Consider the following 20528-nt stretch of genomic DNA (forward strand, 5'->3'; position numbering starts at 1 on the left):
ATCTTAAAAGAGCGCCATTTTATGTTTCATCAACACATAATCTGAGCATTCGTTGAGCGATTTTTGTCTTAGCTCCGTACGGACCATACGGATTGTATGCCCCTATCGGGAATCCTCGTCGGCATTGCCGACCTCCGATACGTACGATGCGGACAGATGAGCGCGTTCTCATTTGAAACAATGGTAATAATAATAAAATCCGATGCGTGCGATACGTGCGGTCCGTCCGATGACGGTAGGTGTGCGCTTGCCTTTACGCGGGTACCGTAGTACCGTACCGGGCGCGCTTAGAGACGATGGAGTAGGATCATGCAACCCACCTAAAGTCCAAGGAAATTAAGTTCTAATTGTTTATTTAAATTAAAAAGTGGTGATTTTAGTAAGTCTTAAACTGAACTACTTGAAAGTGCAACAAGTATCGTCGTTTATAGGTAAGAATTTAATTTATATGGAGTGTAAAATGTTTGTTTCCTAATTAAGCCTTGGCTAAGAAAAAAAAAAATTTGGGGAAATTTGGGATGGCGGTTGCCGTTGGGGGGAGCAAACCACCTTGCTTGGAAAAGGCGGGAATTTACTATGTAGTGATTTTAGTCGGTGGGTGTATAATAATAACGAAAACAGGCTCACATTTAGCCGCTACGTTATTTAAATTATTTTATGTAATTGATATTGCAAGTAAGCCACTCTACAAACTTTATATCGACGGGAATTATCTTTTAAAGGTATGTAAAATTCATTATTGGTCTTTGAAACGGTTTCTTTGCTAAGCCTTGGCCTCCATAGCGTTAGGTTGAAATTAATTAAATACAAATAATGATTTTAGAACCCTTTTTATTGACAAAAAACAAAGTCATTTAATAGTAAAATGACGCAACCCGTTTCTGTATACACCGCTGTTTTTAGAAAGCCGCAACCATTTAGGAAAATTATCTGTTAAATTTTAATTTTCATCATGTTTGAACAATAGAGAGGATAGAGGCCAATTGAGAGGTGCCCTTGTGAATTTCATATAAGTATTTAATCCATTTTAGGTGTATTTTATTTATTAGGTAACAAATCCCAGTTATTAATCACAAAGTGCTTGTTTTGTCGTATACAGTTTTGAAATTTGCCCGAGAATTTTTAAAGTTAATTAAATTAAAATTTGCTTCAAACGTCGAACAAGGCAATATAGCTGACAATATTTAAATTCTAGCAAAATTATTGCACTTAAATTTTTTTCTCCCGTTAAATTATGGCAAACATTTTAATAAGCTCTAGGTCTAACGTTTTTTTTTTTTTAATTATTTTTTTTGGTCCAATGTGTAACGATACAATATCAATATAGAACACACATGATTTTCATTTTCTCGTAATATACTTTAGTTATTATATTTATAATTACGTGGAAAAATACATTTATATATATATATGAGAGATTTTGTTTTTAGATACATATAAACGGGGATTTTTTTTATTATTATTTCTTGGTTTTTGTGGTACCAGAGGTAAAAGTTTGCGAGGAAAGTAGTGTGACGTTAGGAATTTATCACCAAATTTAATTTGTTTTTTTTTTTTTGCGAATATCGAATAGATTTCTTGGGTTTGAATTGTTTGTTTTGTTTATTTTTAATCTGAAGGGTGGTATATTTTATTCAAGCCTTTTTTCATATTTTAACGTATGAGGATTGCTTTATTCTAGATTATAAAATTTAACCAGATGCTAGTTTGAGTATTATTTTATTTATTTATTTTTTGAATTGAAAGTTTATTTCAATTTCTATTATTATATAGGCTTATAAAAACCTTATATCTGATTTGTAGCGCAAGTATAGCTTCTATTCAGGTAGTGCTGAGGTCATAGTTCACTCCCTTCTTCCCTTTGTTTACCCCTTACCCCTTTATCCTAGTTTGATCAGAGCCAACGTTTCCCCGCTATCAATTTCACCTCGAAAGCGCTTGTACATAATTCAACGACTTCAATTAAAATTGTTAGATTGTACAATAGAATTTATGTAAAGCGTATAGTTTGTCTGAAAATGCACTGGCATTAATTTATTGATCAAATCTAGATTTTACCCGTGTTTACCATACCATGCAAACATAATCAAAATTTGTTACCAAAACTAGCTCGTTATAGGCTTTGTTCGCGAATGCATACAACTAATTGGAATAATTGTTTTGTACATCCATTTTCACTCAACGCATCTATGCGAATTTTGTGACAAGTTCTAAGAGTATAACGAGTTGTACTTCGCGAATAATAGGGGGCGCAATCATTCCAATTAACTCTATGTATTCCTAGCTTCTTAGCAATGTAGGAATAAATGACGGACGTTAGTTTGCTTTTCCCCATTAAAATTCAAATTCCGTAAAAGCAGCAGTAAAGAGGTTACGCAACGTTAAACAACAAGTACTTTGCTTTTCCTAATGAAGCCTTGTTTAACTAACAGAAGAGAGGGGAAATTTAATTATAGCTATATTAATTTTTATTCCCTATTTTAATTTAGTTGGGTTTATGTTCCTTTAACGCCAGCTTAATGGTTACCAGGTGTAATGACTATTGTAGGTCTAGGTCTGCCCAATGACTTTTTTCACGCAATTGTACAAAATGACACACACGTGCTGAACTGCCACTTCCCTAAGTAGGTTGTGTGGTTCTCAAAATTAATAAGAACTGGTTCGTTCTGTTAATTTCAAATGCTAGAGCAATATTTCTATTTTATAAAGTGTCTTACCCCTCCATAATTCTTGCCACTTTTATTGCAAAATAAAGTGTCCAATCCCTCCATATTCTTGCCACTTTTATTGCAAAATAAAGTGTCCAATCCCTCCAAGTTTTTATAAAGTGTCCTACCCCTCCATAATTCTTGCCACTTTCATTGCAACTATTGTAAGGAATTCCGTTCGTTTCTCCATAGTGTATTCTCCATTTATGTATTAACACAGCTAGCTACTCTCTCTACCTTAATCATTATGACCTTTGCCCTTTTGTCCGACTCCGACCTAACCGACTGAATATATCTAAATAAATGACACTATACGAGCGCATACGAAACAATTCAATTAATTTTCCGGTGTAGCTTCGGAATAAGTAACCAGAATCATTTCACAAAATTTATTTAAGACCTTAAGGCGATTCATACTTAATTCATTTGCGTAACTCTCTCTCCCTCTCTCGTTCTCTCTTTCTGTAGAAATGTCTCTTGTATTTTGAGAAAATAGGTTCTTCTCTCTTGACATTTTAACTAAATTAATAACTCAGTGAGTTTGTTTAAGGAAAATGTACTCTGTTTCGGTACATGTCTAGACGAATATCTAGTTAAGGATTTTAGTAATTTAAATTCGACATTTTATTAAATTTAGGGAATTTCGGGTTCTAAAAATTAGACTACTTGCCATTTTTTTTTTGGAATTTTTTTAGAATCCATATTTAATTTAATGAATAATTAAATTTAAAATTATGAAGTTTAAAAACGGTAAACTCCGCCCTAATCATGAATAAGTATCGATATTTTATTAAATTTTAGGGAATTTCGGGTTTTAAAATAAAAATTGGAATATAGTTGCAATTTTACTTCTTTTTTTTTCTGGGGGATTTTTAGAATCTAGGCTAGTTCTAGAGAAAGAGTTTTATGTTTAAACTCCATGAACTGTTAACGAATTTGACCTTTCAATACTTAATGTTGTTACTAAATAAAAAATGATCTTAAAAGACACTAAAATGTCAGAAACCCCTCCCAAAGTTTTACGTGAATAGATATAGAATATATTTAGCTAAAGTATATAGATATATACAGTAATATTGGCGCCTTAATCCTAAAACCCGTTACAATGTCGTGCCAAGAGCCCATATTCTCAATTCTCATTCTTTCGCCTGATGAACCCTTTTACCTCAATTTTTTCCAACCCAGTTGTTTCAACAAATATCTACTCTACTCTACTCTATAGCCTTAGCAACATGTTAACTGTATTTTTTTTAATGGGAACAGTTTGTTAAGGAAGGGGGGGGGGTGAAAACTCTATGGGTTAAGCCCCTTTATTTTCTTTCTAAATTTATGGTTGGTCATTTAGAAATAAACTTCTATAATGTTTTCTTGCTGTTGGGGTTATTTTTAGTGGTCATTTAGGCTTAGTTTGAAAAACTCTATTCAGGCTCTGAAGCATTGTACTGTATTATAGTTCAGTAGATCAACAATATTACTTTGTCGTAACGGTTTGTTTTGGAGTTACATTCCTAGCCACCTGATTGGTTGGTTCATTTATATTACAGGGATTTAAAAAAAATTATATTTTTGAGGTAGTAATACTAAATAGAGACGCTTGTAGCCTAAAAGAAATATTTTGAATGATTTTTTTATGGTATTCCACGTATCCAACCACATTGAAAAAACTATTTCCTACGCAAGGATTCCTAGTAGCTGTATGCATTCCTATGTAAATGGTTATTTCCTACAATTTTATTTTAGTTATAATTTTCTGACTGGTTTAACATATTATAAAATATCCTAAAATTTAAAACTCCCCCTTTTGCAGATTATTTATTTTTTTCCAAAAATACTATAATGTAATAGGTAACAAATCGAAATATAATACAATGCATTATAATAGAATAGAATATTTCATAAATAACTTAAGTTTAAAACGAACTAAAAATAAAATGTAAATCATAAATATACAAAAGCAATTATTGGGGCCTGTGTTTTAACCCAAACCCTTTTAGTCAATGGATAAATTGCTTTCAATAATTCATCCCTATTCTCTATGATATATTGACTTTTCTTGAACCAAAAAATAAAAGAAAATAAAAGCCTTTCTTTGCATCTAAGGTCTTTAGCCAAAAGGAAACTATACTATTGTTTTTTTTTACCTGCGATTCTGAGAAAGTGAAGGCTTGCCATTCTCTCGTATGGATAATATATATCTTTAATAAAATAATATCAAAAAGGTATTAGGGTTCCTCGGAATTGTAGCTAGGCATAGAAATGATTATGTTGTTTTCTGAGAGAAAAATACTACCATGGGTGTATTGTATTGTTGTATTATAAACAACTCTTTTTTGGCTAAGGCTTTTTCAATTCAGTACCGGCGCGTGGTTTTTGCCGAAGTAAATAAGTTGAAGTAAAACGTCCACCAAAAAAAATTAGAATCAATATAACCAGAAGTAAGATGAGACTAGAAGTGAAGGGCTCTAGCATTGGTAGTAGATCCTGGCACTAGTGAACAAATTTGAGGATTTTATTGGCCGCTTCCATCGCGCCTACACTACTGAGAAAAAAATTGGTCGAGTTCCAAAAACATTTCCTACCCCCTTCCCCTCAACCTAAAGCAGCTGAACACAGACGCGGGTGCTTGAATCTAGTTCGGCCGTCTACCGCCACGAGCGTCTCACGTTTTGGAGGGAAAATTCAGAAACCGCTACTAGAGGGCCAACCGTTGGTGTCTTATCAAGAATATTCACTTTCGCCGAGTGAAGAATTTGGTTAGCTCAGTACTTCTAGTCTCATCTCACTTCTGATAGGAAAGCCTAGATTAGATTGTATCTCCGAATTTCACTTTACTTCGTTTGACTAACTTCTGTTGAAGGTATTTTCAATATATATATTTGTACTAAACATATATATAGGATGATTTATGGGAATCTCATATATATTTCCTAACTTTGCCATCCAATTGATCGGAATATATATTTTTTTACTCTCTTTCAATTGGTTTTGTGTGTGTTCAAAGATATATTTTTCCCCAATACTACTACTAGACCTACATTGGATGATTTTCAATTGATGCTAAAATTACTGATTGATCTCTTTCGTTTGGGATAATTTCTTTTTTGTTATTCCTGTGATTGGATGACGACTTAATTTAGGTTCCTAAGGGAAGAGGTTTTAATACTGCCCCCCCCCAATGACATGATTTACCCAATTAAAATGGCGTAATAGCTTCAATTATAATCACTAGGGAAATAGAGGGGACAGTTGACGCTAATATCGTTAGGATCTCGTTCGTTTATTCAGTCCAGGTCACCGTTAAAACTGTCAAAATTATCCCCTGAAGGCAGTAAAGGTTTAGGAGCAAGGAAATTCAAATTATACCCAGAAAATCTGGGTTTTTTGATTAGTTTATCCATCCGTAATAATTATTTTGTTAATTACTCGTTGAAATGTTTCAATGTCCCATTAAAAGTTTGACAAAAGGTTAAACCTTAGGTCAGGGGAAATGTTTTGGGAATTTGGAAAGGTGTAAAAGGTTAAAGTTCATGCTGGAAATGTCAGTGGAAAGCGTTTTTGGCGCGTAAAATCGTTCTTCAAGTTTGGCGCGAGAAAAATTATCCGCACGTGGTTTTTTTTTAATTTTCAAATTAGGCTTAACTGTTCATGTCGTACTCTGCCTTATTCGGTTTGGCGACTTTGCGCCATGTTGTGAAGTCCTTCATTATTTTATAAGGTCATGAAGGCGCGAGTACAAGTTAGAGTTCTTTATTAGAAATGTACTTAAGTGGATATACGGTTTTTTACGTCGAAGTAGAAGAGTAACAAAACGTAGCCTGGTAAATGTCGAAGAAATAGAAGAAAATAACTTCTTTAAATCATTGGAATCCATCCAACCCCGCATCGATATCTAATGTCCCCATTTGGCTATTAAAGTCGGTGGACATGGCGCTTGCTCTCTGTACTAGCTTGCGGGGATTTTGTATAGTCCTAGAAGGATGGCGCCCATCAACTCGTCGCAATAGGTCTCGAGATCTTACAGGGAAAAGCTCCTGACCTTTTTATAGCCGGATGTGAGGTACCATGCAGCCCCCCCCCATGGGATCGATACCCCCTGAGAATCTAGACTCTTTCCTAGATGCATGCCTCTTCCTACCTCCATAGAGGATGTACAGTAGGGGAGTAGACACTATGTCCTTTACCAATACACAAGGAAATATCTCGACAAATTTTGCTAGTCATTTCCGGTTTTTTCCGCTTCTGTACAAGTCATATCATTGGTTGAGATATGTCTTCCGCTTTAGTGTATATGTCCTCTATGGAGGCAGAGAGTTATATTTAGACAAAGGTAACCACGTCTCTACCAAGAAACCGAGTGCACATCCGGAAGTAGATCCATAAAATTTTGCGAGAACTGTCTACTCCTCTGCTTTATATTCTCTATGCTACCTCTAGCAAAATAAAAGCAATTCAGGAAAATTTTCTTCCATGGACAATTCCAATGGAAACCTCTGTCGAAGTGTCCTTTCTGCATTTACGAGGTTGACGGATTTTGTAATTGTCGCATGGAGTAAAGGTTATACCGGGTTTCCATTGGAATAGTATGTGCGCATTCGGTTTTATGCCCGTTCAGGTTATGTCATGCGCTTTTTTTTGGGTCTATTTTTTGATGGTTGCGACGTCATACTGACTACTACTGACTGACCTTACATTTGTTGACCCCTGTAAACTTCGCAAGTGGCTTACGAATAGGGAAAAAAGCTTTTTGGTTCGGCCAATAGCAATCCACCATTTTTACTAGCTAGGCCTAACTTTGAATCAAGATATCTACTTATAGAGAGATACTAAAAGTACCATAGTTTAATCTATTATATGAAAAAAGGCTTGAATATTTTTTTATAGTTTAATTTTACTACAATATGGGATTGGTTAGAATGGTTTTTGGTTTTTTGGCAAATAGTTTTTTTCAAATACATTTAAAATCCCGTTTATTTTAATTTTTCAATTTTAAAGATATTTTTTTTTTTGGGCATTTTTTTGGTTTTTTATTTTGATAAATTTTTTTTAATATAATCATAAAATCCAATCCGAAAAACTTCAAAATTCAAAAATTTTCTAATCATCTAATTTTTTTTAAAAACGTTTTTTTATTTATTTATTTTCAAATCGCAAACTTTTAAAAAGGAAAAAAGGGCGGTTTTTATTTTAATTCAAATTTATTTTAAAGATATTTAATTGTTTTAGGCGATGGAAAATGTATCAAGAATTCTTTATATTTCTTTCATCCTATATCCTTTTTTCTTTTTTTGTCATTTAAATCTATAATAATTTATCAATTTTATTTTTTATTAAAAAAGCTGGACAACTAATTAGTTTTATTATAATATTAAATATTTCAAACTCATCTAACCGTATGATTTTTAGTTTTTATTTAGGTACCAAAAATATATGTTAGGACTAATTCAAAACTAATTATGATTTTTTTGTGTAGGGAGTTGTTGTTGTTATTTTGTTAATTGTTGTTTTATTTTTTGTTATTTTCACACCCAATATTGTAATAATTTCTTGGTTTAATGGCACACACTTCCGGGTAAAGTTTATTAATTTTTTATTCGCAATTTGAATGCAATAGTTTGAGTGAGTACAAAATATCATCAAAATTTATCAGGATTTCTTAAAGAAGATTTCGAAATTTCGAATTTTTAAATCGCGTTTTGTTTTGCTCGTTAATTTATTTAATTTGCTTTTCACGTACTTTACATGACGTCACAATAATTCATTAGTAGAAAGTGTACCCGAGTTATGGCGATTTTAGACAAACATAGAGCAAGATTCCACTCAAATATTGCTCCTTGTTTGTGACCATTTTATTTCGTATTAACAACATTTAAATTGCATTCAAATTGCGAAAGAAGTACGCTTGGTTTTAGCTTTAATTTATACCGATTAAGGTCAAGGGGTTATATGGGATATTGTTTATTTTAAAAAGTAAAAAATACTTAATTCTTTTTTTTCTTAATCCTTCTAATTCCAGGACCCTGAGATCGAAGGTTCCGTGACGTGTTACGTGTTCTCACTTGGCTCATGCAGCGACCCTCTTCGACTGAACTCAGACTCGGTGTGCGGGATAGTTTACGTTTGTGATCAGTGAATGAATTGGTTTTTGGTGATTTCGGTTGTCTCAAGTGTACTCCGTTTCGGACAACGAAGCTTGACCATCTTCTGACAATCTCCGGTCGTAATAACGCCTACCTCGACCACCTCGCCGGACTCGGTCATCGTCTTCTTCGTCGCTCGGGTCATCGTCCAAGTCGGGATCGAACTGACCAGGAGAAGGTTGTCTTTGACGACCACTTGGAGGACCTCGGTTTACTTGACCCGCTGGAGGAGGCGTGGCGTTGGCGAATGAGAGACTCTTTTGGTAGCTGACTAATTGGCGCTCCAATCCGTAGTTCTCAGCCTGCAACGCTGCGATTTCACGTCTGGAAATAGTTGGTTTTTTTGGGTGAGTTGTTAGTTTTTGATTATTATTTTTATTTTGGGGGTATTTTGGTCAATGTTGTAAGCTCAATCAATGTTAAATAAGGCACGCCCTCACTTGACAAATCAATGTATAAGAAAACATATTTGACACCATGGGTTACATCTGCCTTATTAGAGCTCTGACACTCGTGGTGGGAAAAATTTGATAAAACATAAGCTCTGACACTCGTGGTGGGAAAAATTTGATAAAACATAAGCTCTGACACTCGTGGTGGGAAAAATTTGATAAAACATAAGCTCTGACACTCGTGGTGGGAAAAATTTGATAAAACATAAGCTCTGACACTCGTGGTGGGAAAAATTTGATAAAACATAAGCTCTGACACTCGTGGTGGGAAAAATTTGATAAAACATAAGCTCTGACACTCGTGGTGGGAAAAATTTGATAAAACATAAGCTCTGACACTCGTGGTGGGAAAAATTTGATAAAACATAAGCTCTGACACTCCTGGGCAAAAACACCTTGACAAAACATAAGCTCTGACACTCCTGGGCAAAAACACCTTGACAAAACATAAGCTCTTAGACTCCTGGGCAAAAAAACAACTTGACAAAACATAAGCTCTTAGACTCCTGGGCAAAAAAACAACTTGACAAAACATAAGCTCTGACACTCCTGGTGAAAAAAGTAGATAAACACTGTAAATACTAGTAGTTTTGAAAGAAACCCTTGACAACCATCGACTTATCAAGGGCCAAACTTTGTACCATACCTCATCTGGTTAGCGTGAACCCTCGGGACATCATCGTATTTATGATAGACAGCTCCGAATAACAGTAGGGAATCTAACCACTCTATATGGACGGTCAGAGAGGGCATTGGCGTTTGTTGACCTCTATTACCGACAGCGGGAGTAGTGGTGACAACAACCGCGTTGGGAACTTGCGTCTGTGGTCCAGCAGGGTCGAGATAAACAGATGAAGATCCTCGTAGCTAGAGAGAGAGGGAGAGAGAGATAGAGGAAGGTAGAAAAAAATATAAGGAATTAGAAATTTCCATTAATAAACATCGCTATCAAGCGAACGGATACCGATCCCCTCCCTCCCACCCACTAACGCGCGCTCCCTATCTTTCCTGGTGCTCTCTAATCGGCTCGTATATCAGGATTAAATGGCAGGCAAAATTTATACAGTGATTAATCAGAAGGGTAATGAGATTCTAATGACTGTTGCGTCGAAATTGCTTCAAAGGTAAAAGCATTGGACATGGAAGCTAAGAATATATCCCGCCCCCTTCCCCCTATCCCGATTGGGGATTTAAGATGATTTTCGATTTGCATTAAATGTTGCGCTATTAGGAAAGATTAAGGCAACTTTTGGTTATTTAAAATGTTCCCATAAATTCAAGACATATAAATCGCGGTTGCAAGCTTGAAATATTTAGAAATTTCGGTTGAAATCTAAAAATAATTTTGAAATTTCGGTTGAAATTTTAAAAATAATTTAGGTTCATTTGTAGACCTAATTTTAGGCCAGTCGCCTCAGACTGAATTTATACTATAAAAAATTCGCAAAATTCTAATAAATGTCGTATATTGAATACATCAATTTATTTAGATATTCAAAGTTTCGACTATAGTTTGCAAAAATGGGTCAAACTCTAGGCTTCCGTATATACTGATATGTTAACGAGTTTTGGTAAAATTTTGTTTGGGCGATAACGTTCATTCAATGTTCTTTTAGAACCAACCTCCATTATAATGCTAATTCCCTTCATTACGTCATCGATCCAAAGTTTCGATTTAACCAATCAGAATTTTGCTTATACCATACACTGCTCATGGAAATTTCCGAGATTAAAACTTTATCGACACAACTGTCGTAGAAGTCAATTAGCGGGAGAAGTTAGTTAGATCACCTCGTTTGAGCTTGAAGCTTGGTGTGTTTTAATTCCAAATGATTTATTTCTGGTGATTTACTTTGAGTTGGTTTGTTTAGGAGCGGGGTGAAAGATTCAGCCTTAATCAAATACCAAGGAAAATATGACAAGGAAATTATAGGGCATATTTCTCCGCATACCAAAGTGTTTCCTTTATCTTAGGGAGAGGTATGTAGCAATAATAATAATAATCTAGGCCATATCTAGGTCCACACTAAGCCTTCAAGCATCTTATTTACATTTGAAGCTATGAAAGGGGTAACCTGCAGGAAAATGTATTATTTGCATTTTTAATGATAACGTTCTGTTTTGTTTATTTTGTTATTTATTCCAAGGAAAATATGGTTATACAGGGTGTTTCTGATGAGTCTGTAAATAAATTAAGGAGTTGATGTTCTTTGGGAAATCAATTTTGAGAGTCGAAAATGTAACTTCTATCTCCATTTTGTTTGCAATAAGGGACACTGTTTTCAAGTTAAGATTTGTCTTTACATCTGTCTGTTGGTTTCTCTGTTTGTAATTTCCGAATTGGTTTATCCATTCTTAACTTTGATACAATGAATCAAAAGGCCGAAACTCTAGAATAGTGAAGGGTAAATACTCGAAATAAGCCTTAATCCTTGTTAAATGAAGCTCGAAGCTCAAATACGTTTCTATATACAGATCTCAAACAGACAAGAGTCAAGTCAGATCGATTGTTTCTATAGAGAACATTCATTCATTTGATTTGAATGGTTTACTGAAAGCTACGGTACTTAGTCTGAGCTTCCTCTAATTTATTTGTACGTCTCTGTTCGATTCTGTACTGTGTGATGTTCATGGCTCATTGACCAATTAAGACAGTCTATTCAAGAACTATATTGTCCTTGTGATAGTTAGAAAGAGACGTATATATCTCGCTGTGCATCTCAATCGATATATTCTTCTTGAAAGGGACTAAAACTTTCTTTCATCTATATACATGGAATAAACTCCATGAATTTATTTTGTTTTTATATGAATATTGGCCATTACTTTTAGAAAGTTATGCCGACACTTAATTCTCCCCTAGACTATGCATTTCATTCGCAAATTTATAGATTTATTAAATACAAATATTAGCTATATCGCGTTTCAATATTCTTGGTTGAATTGGATAAATTCGAGTACAGATTGAGATCCATAAATTTCTCTAATCTGGTATACCGAATGAAAGAAAGACGGTATAGTATGCGTGTCTTTGTTGTTGTTTTTATTTTGGTACAGCCAGCAGGCACATCACAAAAACTGCATCTCAAACACGTCTTCCGCATTTCCGAATCTCGTTCGATGTTTGTACCCAATTGCAATCTTGGATTACCTCTATTTTATTAACGTTTCCTGTACGATTCAATCACTTTCTAAGGTTTTCTATTGGTGGGGAATCCAGTCTTGATATGGCTTTCTTTGACGTATCGCCAAAAAACCTGCTTTGTTTGCTAAGTTAGGCCCGAAATGTAATTTCGTAAGAGAAAAAATCTCTTTTGGAAAATACTTCAAGAAGAGAAGAGCGATCACTAAGGCTTAGCTTAGGTTTCAAAGATAAAAGTAGCGTGTTGAGAATACTCGACAGTCTACAACCGTTTTATTTTAAAGTGCGTTTTTAACTTTGATAGGCGTTGAAATAAGTTAAACTATCTTGGAATGTCCTCCTTCGTTGCTTAAGTACTTAATGGAATTGTCTATATTTTGACTACACACCATTTTAATCTTAATTGACAAAGGGATTTGTATATCTATTTATTTTATTTTTTTCAACAAACCATGTCCGCGCGTTATATAAGAGATTCAATTTAATTGAACTTTAACCCCGAGTGGCTGTTTATTCTAAAGTGGCCAAGGATATTCGTACGCTGTTACTGACACGAAATGCAGCAGCGAGAATTTGGGACTTAAGGCTTGTCGCACTCGAGATAAATGACGTTAATTCCCGTTGTGTTGTTTGCGCCCCGCGTTTCCTTGTCGTTAAAGTAGGCTAATCCAATCATTAGATTAACTGTATAGTCACAAACATTTCCCAGCAGCCCATTTTCCCTTCTTGTTTATTCTAATTATACTTGAGAATGATCTAGAATCTCCCCAGAAAGATGTTTTCTCTCCTATGATGTTTTTCCAAATTTTTCTCTGTTGTAGGCCTGGTATGTTTTGTAACTTTTATGGTGCGTTGCTAAGCCTAACTCTAAACGCAATCTACTTACTATAAACAATGAACTCAACGACTTTAATTTAAAGAGCTTAAAGTTTTGAGCTCTAAGCCTAATGTTATTGGAAACTCACCAAACAATTTATTCTAACACATTTAATTGAATAGTTTAGAAAATTTTCGTTAGTTATTCTCAAAGCCGAGGTTTAATTTTGGGGAGAATTGTAGACGTTTTGGCCTATTTTCTCTCTTTATCTTCTTTTTAATCTGATATTCTCGCGCATGCAGATTGTTGCGAAATAATTAGCGAACTCCTTCTTCCTAGGTTTAACAGATAATCCTTTTTAATTACCTTTTTTCTCCCCCCCCCTTCTTCCTAACAAATTAAGGAATGATAAGATTAAATACAGGAGTGAGAAAAATTAATTAGATTTTAGGTCCCTGCCTGTTTCTAAATTGAAATTGAAATTGAAATAAAAAATAATTGAAATCAATTTTTCGAAAATTGCTTTCTAAAAATAATATTTTAAATTAAATCTCTGGTATCCTGCTGCTGGAGGACTTGAAACGTCTTTCCCCCTATAAACATTCTAGACAACTTTATTGACAGAGACAATTTAATATATTACCCTGTATCATACGTTTATAAGGTATGTCCATGTTCCATAAGTTTGTCACTGGTTGTTGAGAGCTTGTCATGGAGTAAGTGAGTGAGGTCATAGAGTTTTTCCTAAAAAGTCAGGGATTTCGTTTGGTATATCAAACCATGCTTCGAGAAATGATAAATATGGTCCCGGTGTGGGGAAGTGGACTCTGGTAAACACCTTAAAATTGTCAGGGATATTGCCAAAATTTGGTCAGGGATAACCTGGAAAAGTCAGGGATTTTCGATGTAAAAATTTTGTATGAACCCTGATTTATGCGACGCCTGCTGTAAGTCTCTAGCACTACGAACTTGTATAGGTAGTGTCATACTTATGGGGAACATATCTTATAAACTTATCTATCTATCTATTTCCCCCTGATGTTTAAAAATAGCTGTATCTTGAAGTTGAAGCTAGAAATTTAATAAAATATTCAAGCTTAAGCGCCCCTATTTTAGATGCCATGGAAAATACGTGGTACACCACCGTACCACCAAAACCTTTTCTTTTCTTGGCAATCATACCTTTCAACCGCGATTATAAACGTTCCATCAAAATTCTGACGTATTTGGGATGACCCCGGAAAGGAATCTTCTCCTCTTATACCGCGTTATGCTTTGCAGCGTAGCCAAAAGGTGGACAATCTTACTTGGACCGTCTTTTTTCTGTCTCGCAATGAATTTAATCAATATTACCCTGGAATATCAATGTTTCTGACAAGTCTGCATGCATAAATTAAGGGGGAGTGTTCTTTGGGTGCACGATTTCGAGTCAAAAATGTTATGTGGCATTTTGTCGTCTGGCCAACTGTTTTCGAGTTATGACGATTTTAATTCCCTAACTGTTAGAACATTCGTGAGATATTTGATTCAATTCCTGATTTTATATATATTTGTTGTGTTAGCCAAAAGGTAGGGTTGTACCTGCTTACCAGTTATATTGTCAAGAATATAGAATAAATAAAAAAAATATAAACCTTTTAATAAAAATATAGAAACCACTTTGTCACGTTCACGTTCAAGATATAGCCTTTAGGGGATGGGTAAGCGATGGTTTTTGGTGTCAGTTTTTTCCGTGCCTGAAGTTGGATGCTGTTGTTGTTGTACGCAGTTGGGCCGGGTCATATTCATGAGCTTAGGAAGACATTGTTTGTGGTACAAACTCGGGTTGGGAAAATACGCGCCTGTCTCCATAATGGAGAAGTATTTTAAGTTCTTAAGAATGCATGCACTTAAGCTTTGTTTTCTTTTTGGTCACCTGATCCTTGTGTAGATGTAAAGCGTTTGGGGTTAGTCGCGTGTCAAAAGTGATTTTGTTAAGAAATTACTGACTAAAGTGTTAATTGCTTATTTGAAATTTTTCATCCAGTTTCATAGGCATTATCGACTTATATAGTCGGCCATACCTAGATACTCTTATGAACTTAAGGCTCCTTGTATGTTTTAGTACGCAATTTTCTATTTGGGGGGGGGGGGGTAGGAACCGGAGTTATACGTTTTAATGAGTCCACGAATCCCGGGAAAATTCCTGGAACTAATTGGATTAAGAGTGTTGAAATATATTTTTTTTTTCCTAAATAATTTTCATCTTGCAAATTAAATTATTTTTAAAATATGAAGTTCTCTAGGTACTACGTAGAAAGGCATACTTATCCTATACTTTGATAATTGAATTTGTGGAATCTGGGTTTTTTATCCATATTTTGATCTATTAAAGATGCTTAAGTTACGGTACATTTAACAATTTACAGAGATGTTTTGAAAATGGCAGGCTATAATTAACATACTCGAGAATCAAATTAGGCTTAGGGAACGATTTAGGCTTAGCAGATTCATTTTTGGAAAAGGTATAAATCTTGCAAGAATAAACATAGACTAATTGCTTCTCAATTATCTTCAAAGTTTTTGATCTGTTGAATTGAGGAAAAGTTTAGGCCTGAAGTTATCAAGTAATATATTAATGCTACATTACGCAAACCGTTTTATGATTGATTGATCGTTGGCATATTTTAAGGATAAATTTATCTTTCTCTCTTTCTTGGAAAAATATGAAAAAGGAGGGTGGATTTCCGAGATTTTCCCTTTCCTGTTAATTACACTTTAAACGCCTCGCTACTTGTTCGAAAATAGTTTATACAATCCTTTATCATTGTCCGCAACTTCGAGGAATCCAAGATAAAATGAAGCCCCTCCTCCCCCCCGGAATTTATCATAAATTACGAGTTGATTTGTTCCTACAAATAACCGTGAATTAATTCAATTTATTCATGAATGTTGAAGTTCTGAGCGATAATTCTATTGTTTCAAACGAGATGTATTATTTAATGGTGAGGAGAGGGCGCTTCTATACCTTTTGGACTAAGATCTAACCTCTGTTCAATATTCTTGTTAGTTAGGAATAAATTCCGGTTGAGATACATACAACTCGTTGGAATTAATTCCTTTGTATAATTGAACTGGATACGCCTTTTAGCTCAAAAATATTCAACCAAAATTTGAATAGACAAAGTTCGCGCCAAAATGCACGTTCTTGACTGTTTTAACACCCGTCCATTTACTAAGCCTAACGAAACGTTACGTGGTTATATGTAAAAGTATATGTATGCGCGTGCCCAAAGCCCCAAAGATTCAATAGAAAAAATACACCCTAATCTTCCCAAGTCACTTTACCTTAACAAAATATATAGAAATTGGGCCTTTGCTACCTTGCGTAACGCTGATAGGAGATATATGATATAATTATACACGTGAGAATGAGAACAAGCATGCACCATTGGAACGAGTGAGGTATTGGGTTATCCGCGAACGTGTACTGGAAACCAAAACGCTCTGCCCTCGAATAATGGAAAATAATGAACGGTTTCATCGCTTTTGACTGAGATACAGGCTTGATGCCATAAGTAACAAAACGTTCCGTAAGTGATGCCTACTTTCTTTAGTGTTACAGAAGTTGTTGTGTTACTTAGATAAGTTTGTCACTGGTTACTAAGAGCTTGTCATGAAGTGACATAGGTCATAGATTCTCTTAAAGCCACGCCTGGTGATGGGGGCGCTGTCAAAGGCTTAGTATGCAGACTAAATAGGAAGTGGAAGGATAGGTAGTGTCATACTTATGGAACGTATCTTATAAACCATTGCTACTACGTTATCGAGTAATTTAGAAGTTTGCTAATTGTTACTCGGACTGCATGAGCCAGCGGATCCTAGCGTCATTACTAACAAACGTATATTGTAGTTCTCTGGCAGTTTGGAACTCCTCCCAACACTCTAGCCGAGCACTATAGCTTTCCCTATCTACCTTGTATTAAGAGTTTTGGTTCAAATTTCCCTCGGGTGTCCTTTGTGATAACCCAAAAGTATGAAGTTAGTCTTGTGTGTATACTGGATTTATTATATCTTCTCCTAAAGTCACTTTTGGATATTGGCTTACAAAGGATTTGTAGAAATCTTTTAAGGGGGAGTTCGAGAAAGATAAAATGTTCGTTTAAGCATTAAATTTCTATATTTCCACTAGGTATATTTAGTTTAAGATTAAGTTAATCATTGGAAGTTGGCCGTACTAGGAGCCTTTATTTTAAATATTTCAAATATTATCCTTAAATCCAACTAAGCTTTAGTAAACACGAAAAAAAAAGAAAGATTCAGTGGGATATTTATCTTCTTATAATAAATATAACTTATCTTAACCTTTCTTAAAAAACCTCTGAATTATAAATAACTAACTAAGAGAAAGGAAAGTTAAGTCTTTGATAAAACTAAGAAGAAAGGTTGGATTTCACCCCAGATTTCCTTAAATCGACTTGAAAATTCCTTACAATCTTAAAAAGAGCGGATTTCTATATTCTTTCACCGCATAAAAACCTAATTCTGATTTTCCTTTATCTTTCGAAACCAATGAAAATAAAGTGTACCAGATAAAATAGTTTAAAACGATTTCCAATATTTTTTTTTTTAAAGGATTTGATGGGAAGTTTTCTACAAACTTTAAAAAAAACTAAAAACGAAGTTTCCTTACACTTAAAGTGATTGTAAAACGCCTTAAAATACATTGAGTTAGTTTTGGCAGGTCGGGATTACGATTTTATGATTCCCATGCAGTGATAGACTTAACGGAAAACGCTTCAATCGTTGCATAATACCTTTAAAATGAAAAAAATATGTAAATTTTCAGGGTCTTTAAGCTTAAACCTTTGGGGAGAGAACAAAATGCTCCCTTAATCGGGAAGATCAAGGATAATTTAAATTCTTCCGATGAAATTCAAGGCAATCCAATGAATAAAAAAAGAAATATCAGAGGTGTAGATGTAAAATTAGTTTTCTCTCTCTCTCCTTATTACATATGTTAAGCTCCATCTTTATTCCGAACACTTTTGGAAATACCATCACTACCACAAACACCCCGGGAGTCCAGCTGAGATGAAAACGTATGTACGTCACGGCCGGGGTAGGGATTAAAATTTGTTAAGCTAATTCTACTTCATCCTCGATCGGTTGTGGTTTAATTCATATTGGGATTAAGAATCAAATTAGATTTCCTCTTGAGCTTCCCCTAACTCTTCCTTTGCTCCTGAGCTTCCCCTAACTCTTCCTTTGCTCCGGAGCTTCCCCTAACTCTTCCTTTGCTCCTGAGCTTCCCTCGTATCATTCCATCACGTGTAAAACTTGTTGAGGAAGACGAGAATGGAAAGACTGTAACAGATCTCTTAATTCCATTATTTGAATAATGAATAGAGGCTTTTGGTCTCCCCGCAAAAGTTCTCTTGAAAGGATCCTCTACTCCAGAGAGAGAGATATAAATGAATCTATTTATAACTCAAGTCGCCAGGGACACTTCAAGTTGCGGCGATGTAGATTGAAAGGATGGATGATATGATGATTTCTATTTTTTCAATCACTCGATGCCTATTTACTTCCTATAATTAAGGCCATTTTCTAATTAATTTCCTTAACTTGACTTACCGTAATTAAAGAAAACCTTTTAAACTTGTACGAATGCAATGCTGAATGCCCTTCTTAATTGGGGCTGTTTTTTTTATTTTTTCGTCTAAACATTTCTAGGATCAAAGCTTTAATCAATTTCGTACGAAATGATTCTACCGTATTAAAATAAATGGTATATTAAGGACAGCTTTTAATTATCGTCTAATTAATTCTTTACTGCATTGAGGGGAAAGGGGTGACTTCGAATAAAACAAAAGGCATAGCACATCCTTTTCTGGATACGCTGAGTTACGCTGCTAGAGATGACTCGACGCTATAAAGGATGCTAGCTGCAGTATCGTCCAATTATTTGCCCCAATAACTAGCGCCAAAGGAGCCTATAGGGATCTTTAGAACCATATATCAAAGTGTTAATTATCTGGGACGATTAATTTAGTGAAGAACATAAGTAAATAACGTCAGAGGTACCCGAATTAAATTAATTATCAATTATAAATTTACCAAGTGGACCCCAGGGTCGTATAATAACTTCAAATGACCCTAGCTTGCCTGTAAATTTTAATGATATTTAACAGTACCAGTTGAATTTTAACACCATGTTTAGTCATTTCTGTAGTTTTAAAATAATATTCAAGCCCTCTTAACTTAGCCACGTATTTTTCCTTGATTTCTTTCAGCATTGAGTAAGAAATCAGGTTTTTGTCTTGTCTCCTCGATTAGACCATTTCCTTCTCTTCCTTCCTTTCTTCTTTTCCAAGTCTAATTTATCTTAAACGTTTTGTTCCTTCTTTTCTATTCCGGTTTTCTATATAGGAATGCAAGTCACTCTAGCTAGCTAGAGCCAAGGGTTAAGAAAGACAGAAAGAGACAGTAAATTGCCAAGAACAAGTAGAATTTGTCTCCCGAATTAAGTGAACAACTCTAATTCGTCTCGACGTGTCTTTCAAGGCGACTCGGAAGTCGGAAGTGATTTGCGGCGGATAAAGGTAAGGATTTTATTTGATTTATTTTAGGCCCATACGTTTCTAGTTTTATATCCCACGGTATTCTAAGTATTGAGATGATTGTCTTGAAGTGTGTTCAATATTTAAATTTAAAAGATAGTTTGTAATTGGAGCCGGTAAAAGAAAGGATACATTTAGGGAATTAATTTTCGGGTCGCCATTTTAAAATATGGCGGCAAATCGAATCCCAAAATCAACGAAGCCCGTCTATAGGATATGGGAAAACTAACTATATTCGCTAACCTTTAAACAATAATGGAGAACTAGACATTTTTGTCACTACGTTACGTTCTTTTCACTTCCTTGCCCCAATGAATTGCATCCCCCCCTGGTCTTTAAGAAACAATCTTTGAGAGACCTTTGACACTTTTGCCATATTTCGGACAATAACCCTGAGACACTAGCCAGCCATCCATACTTTCGACGCGCTGCCTGTCTCCACCCCCAAACTGGACCCACTCCAATCTCCGGTCAAACAAAACATACACCATCCTTCATTCTTTGACTTAGACCGTATATACTTTTTCTCTAAAGAATAGAAGCTTTTTCTTTCTTTAAAAATGAAAACCCAATACCCGACCTGCCTTTTCCGGATACCAAAAAAAGGTTCGATAAGCTAACCCCGTTTTTAAGAAGAAAGAATGAATGAAACCTGAAAAGAAAGCTTGAT

At 34.9% G+C, this 20528-nt stretch overlaps 1 protein-coding gene and 1 long non-coding RNA gene across 2 annotated transcripts in view; one reads left to right on the plus strand and one right to left on the minus strand.

Annotated features, from left to right (window-relative positions):
* The first annotated feature begins 262 nt into the window (after nucleotides 1-262).
* Nucleotides 263-19839, plus strand: LOC149677155 (uncharacterized). Its single transcript, XR_016366580.1, has 3 exons — nucleotides 263-431; nucleotides 8722-9192; nucleotides 19668-19839. It is a non-coding gene; the product is annotated as an uncharacterized LOC149677155 (long non-coding RNA).
* The window catches only part of LOC149677156 (uncharacterized), a 38578-nt gene continuing 26918 nt past the window's right edge, over nucleotides 8869-20528 (minus strand). The window contains exons 4-5 of the mRNA XM_089838157.1: nucleotides 9944-10164; nucleotides 8869-9169 (exon numbers count right to left, since the gene is read on the minus strand). Of these exons, the coding sequence (XP_089694283.1) occupies nucleotides 8869-9169; nucleotides 9944-10164 (522 nt within the window). The remainder of the gene's footprint in view (nucleotides 9170-9943; nucleotides 10165-20528) is intronic.

Source organism: Phalangium opilio, unplaced genomic scaffold, assembly GCF_054372755.1.
Source record: "Phalangium opilio isolate 3A_F unplaced genomic scaffold, DU_Popi_V2 ptg000045l_1, whole genome shotgun sequence".
Classification (NCBI taxonomy): domain Eukaryota; kingdom Metazoa; phylum Arthropoda; class Arachnida; order Opiliones; family Phalangiidae; genus Phalangium; species Phalangium opilio.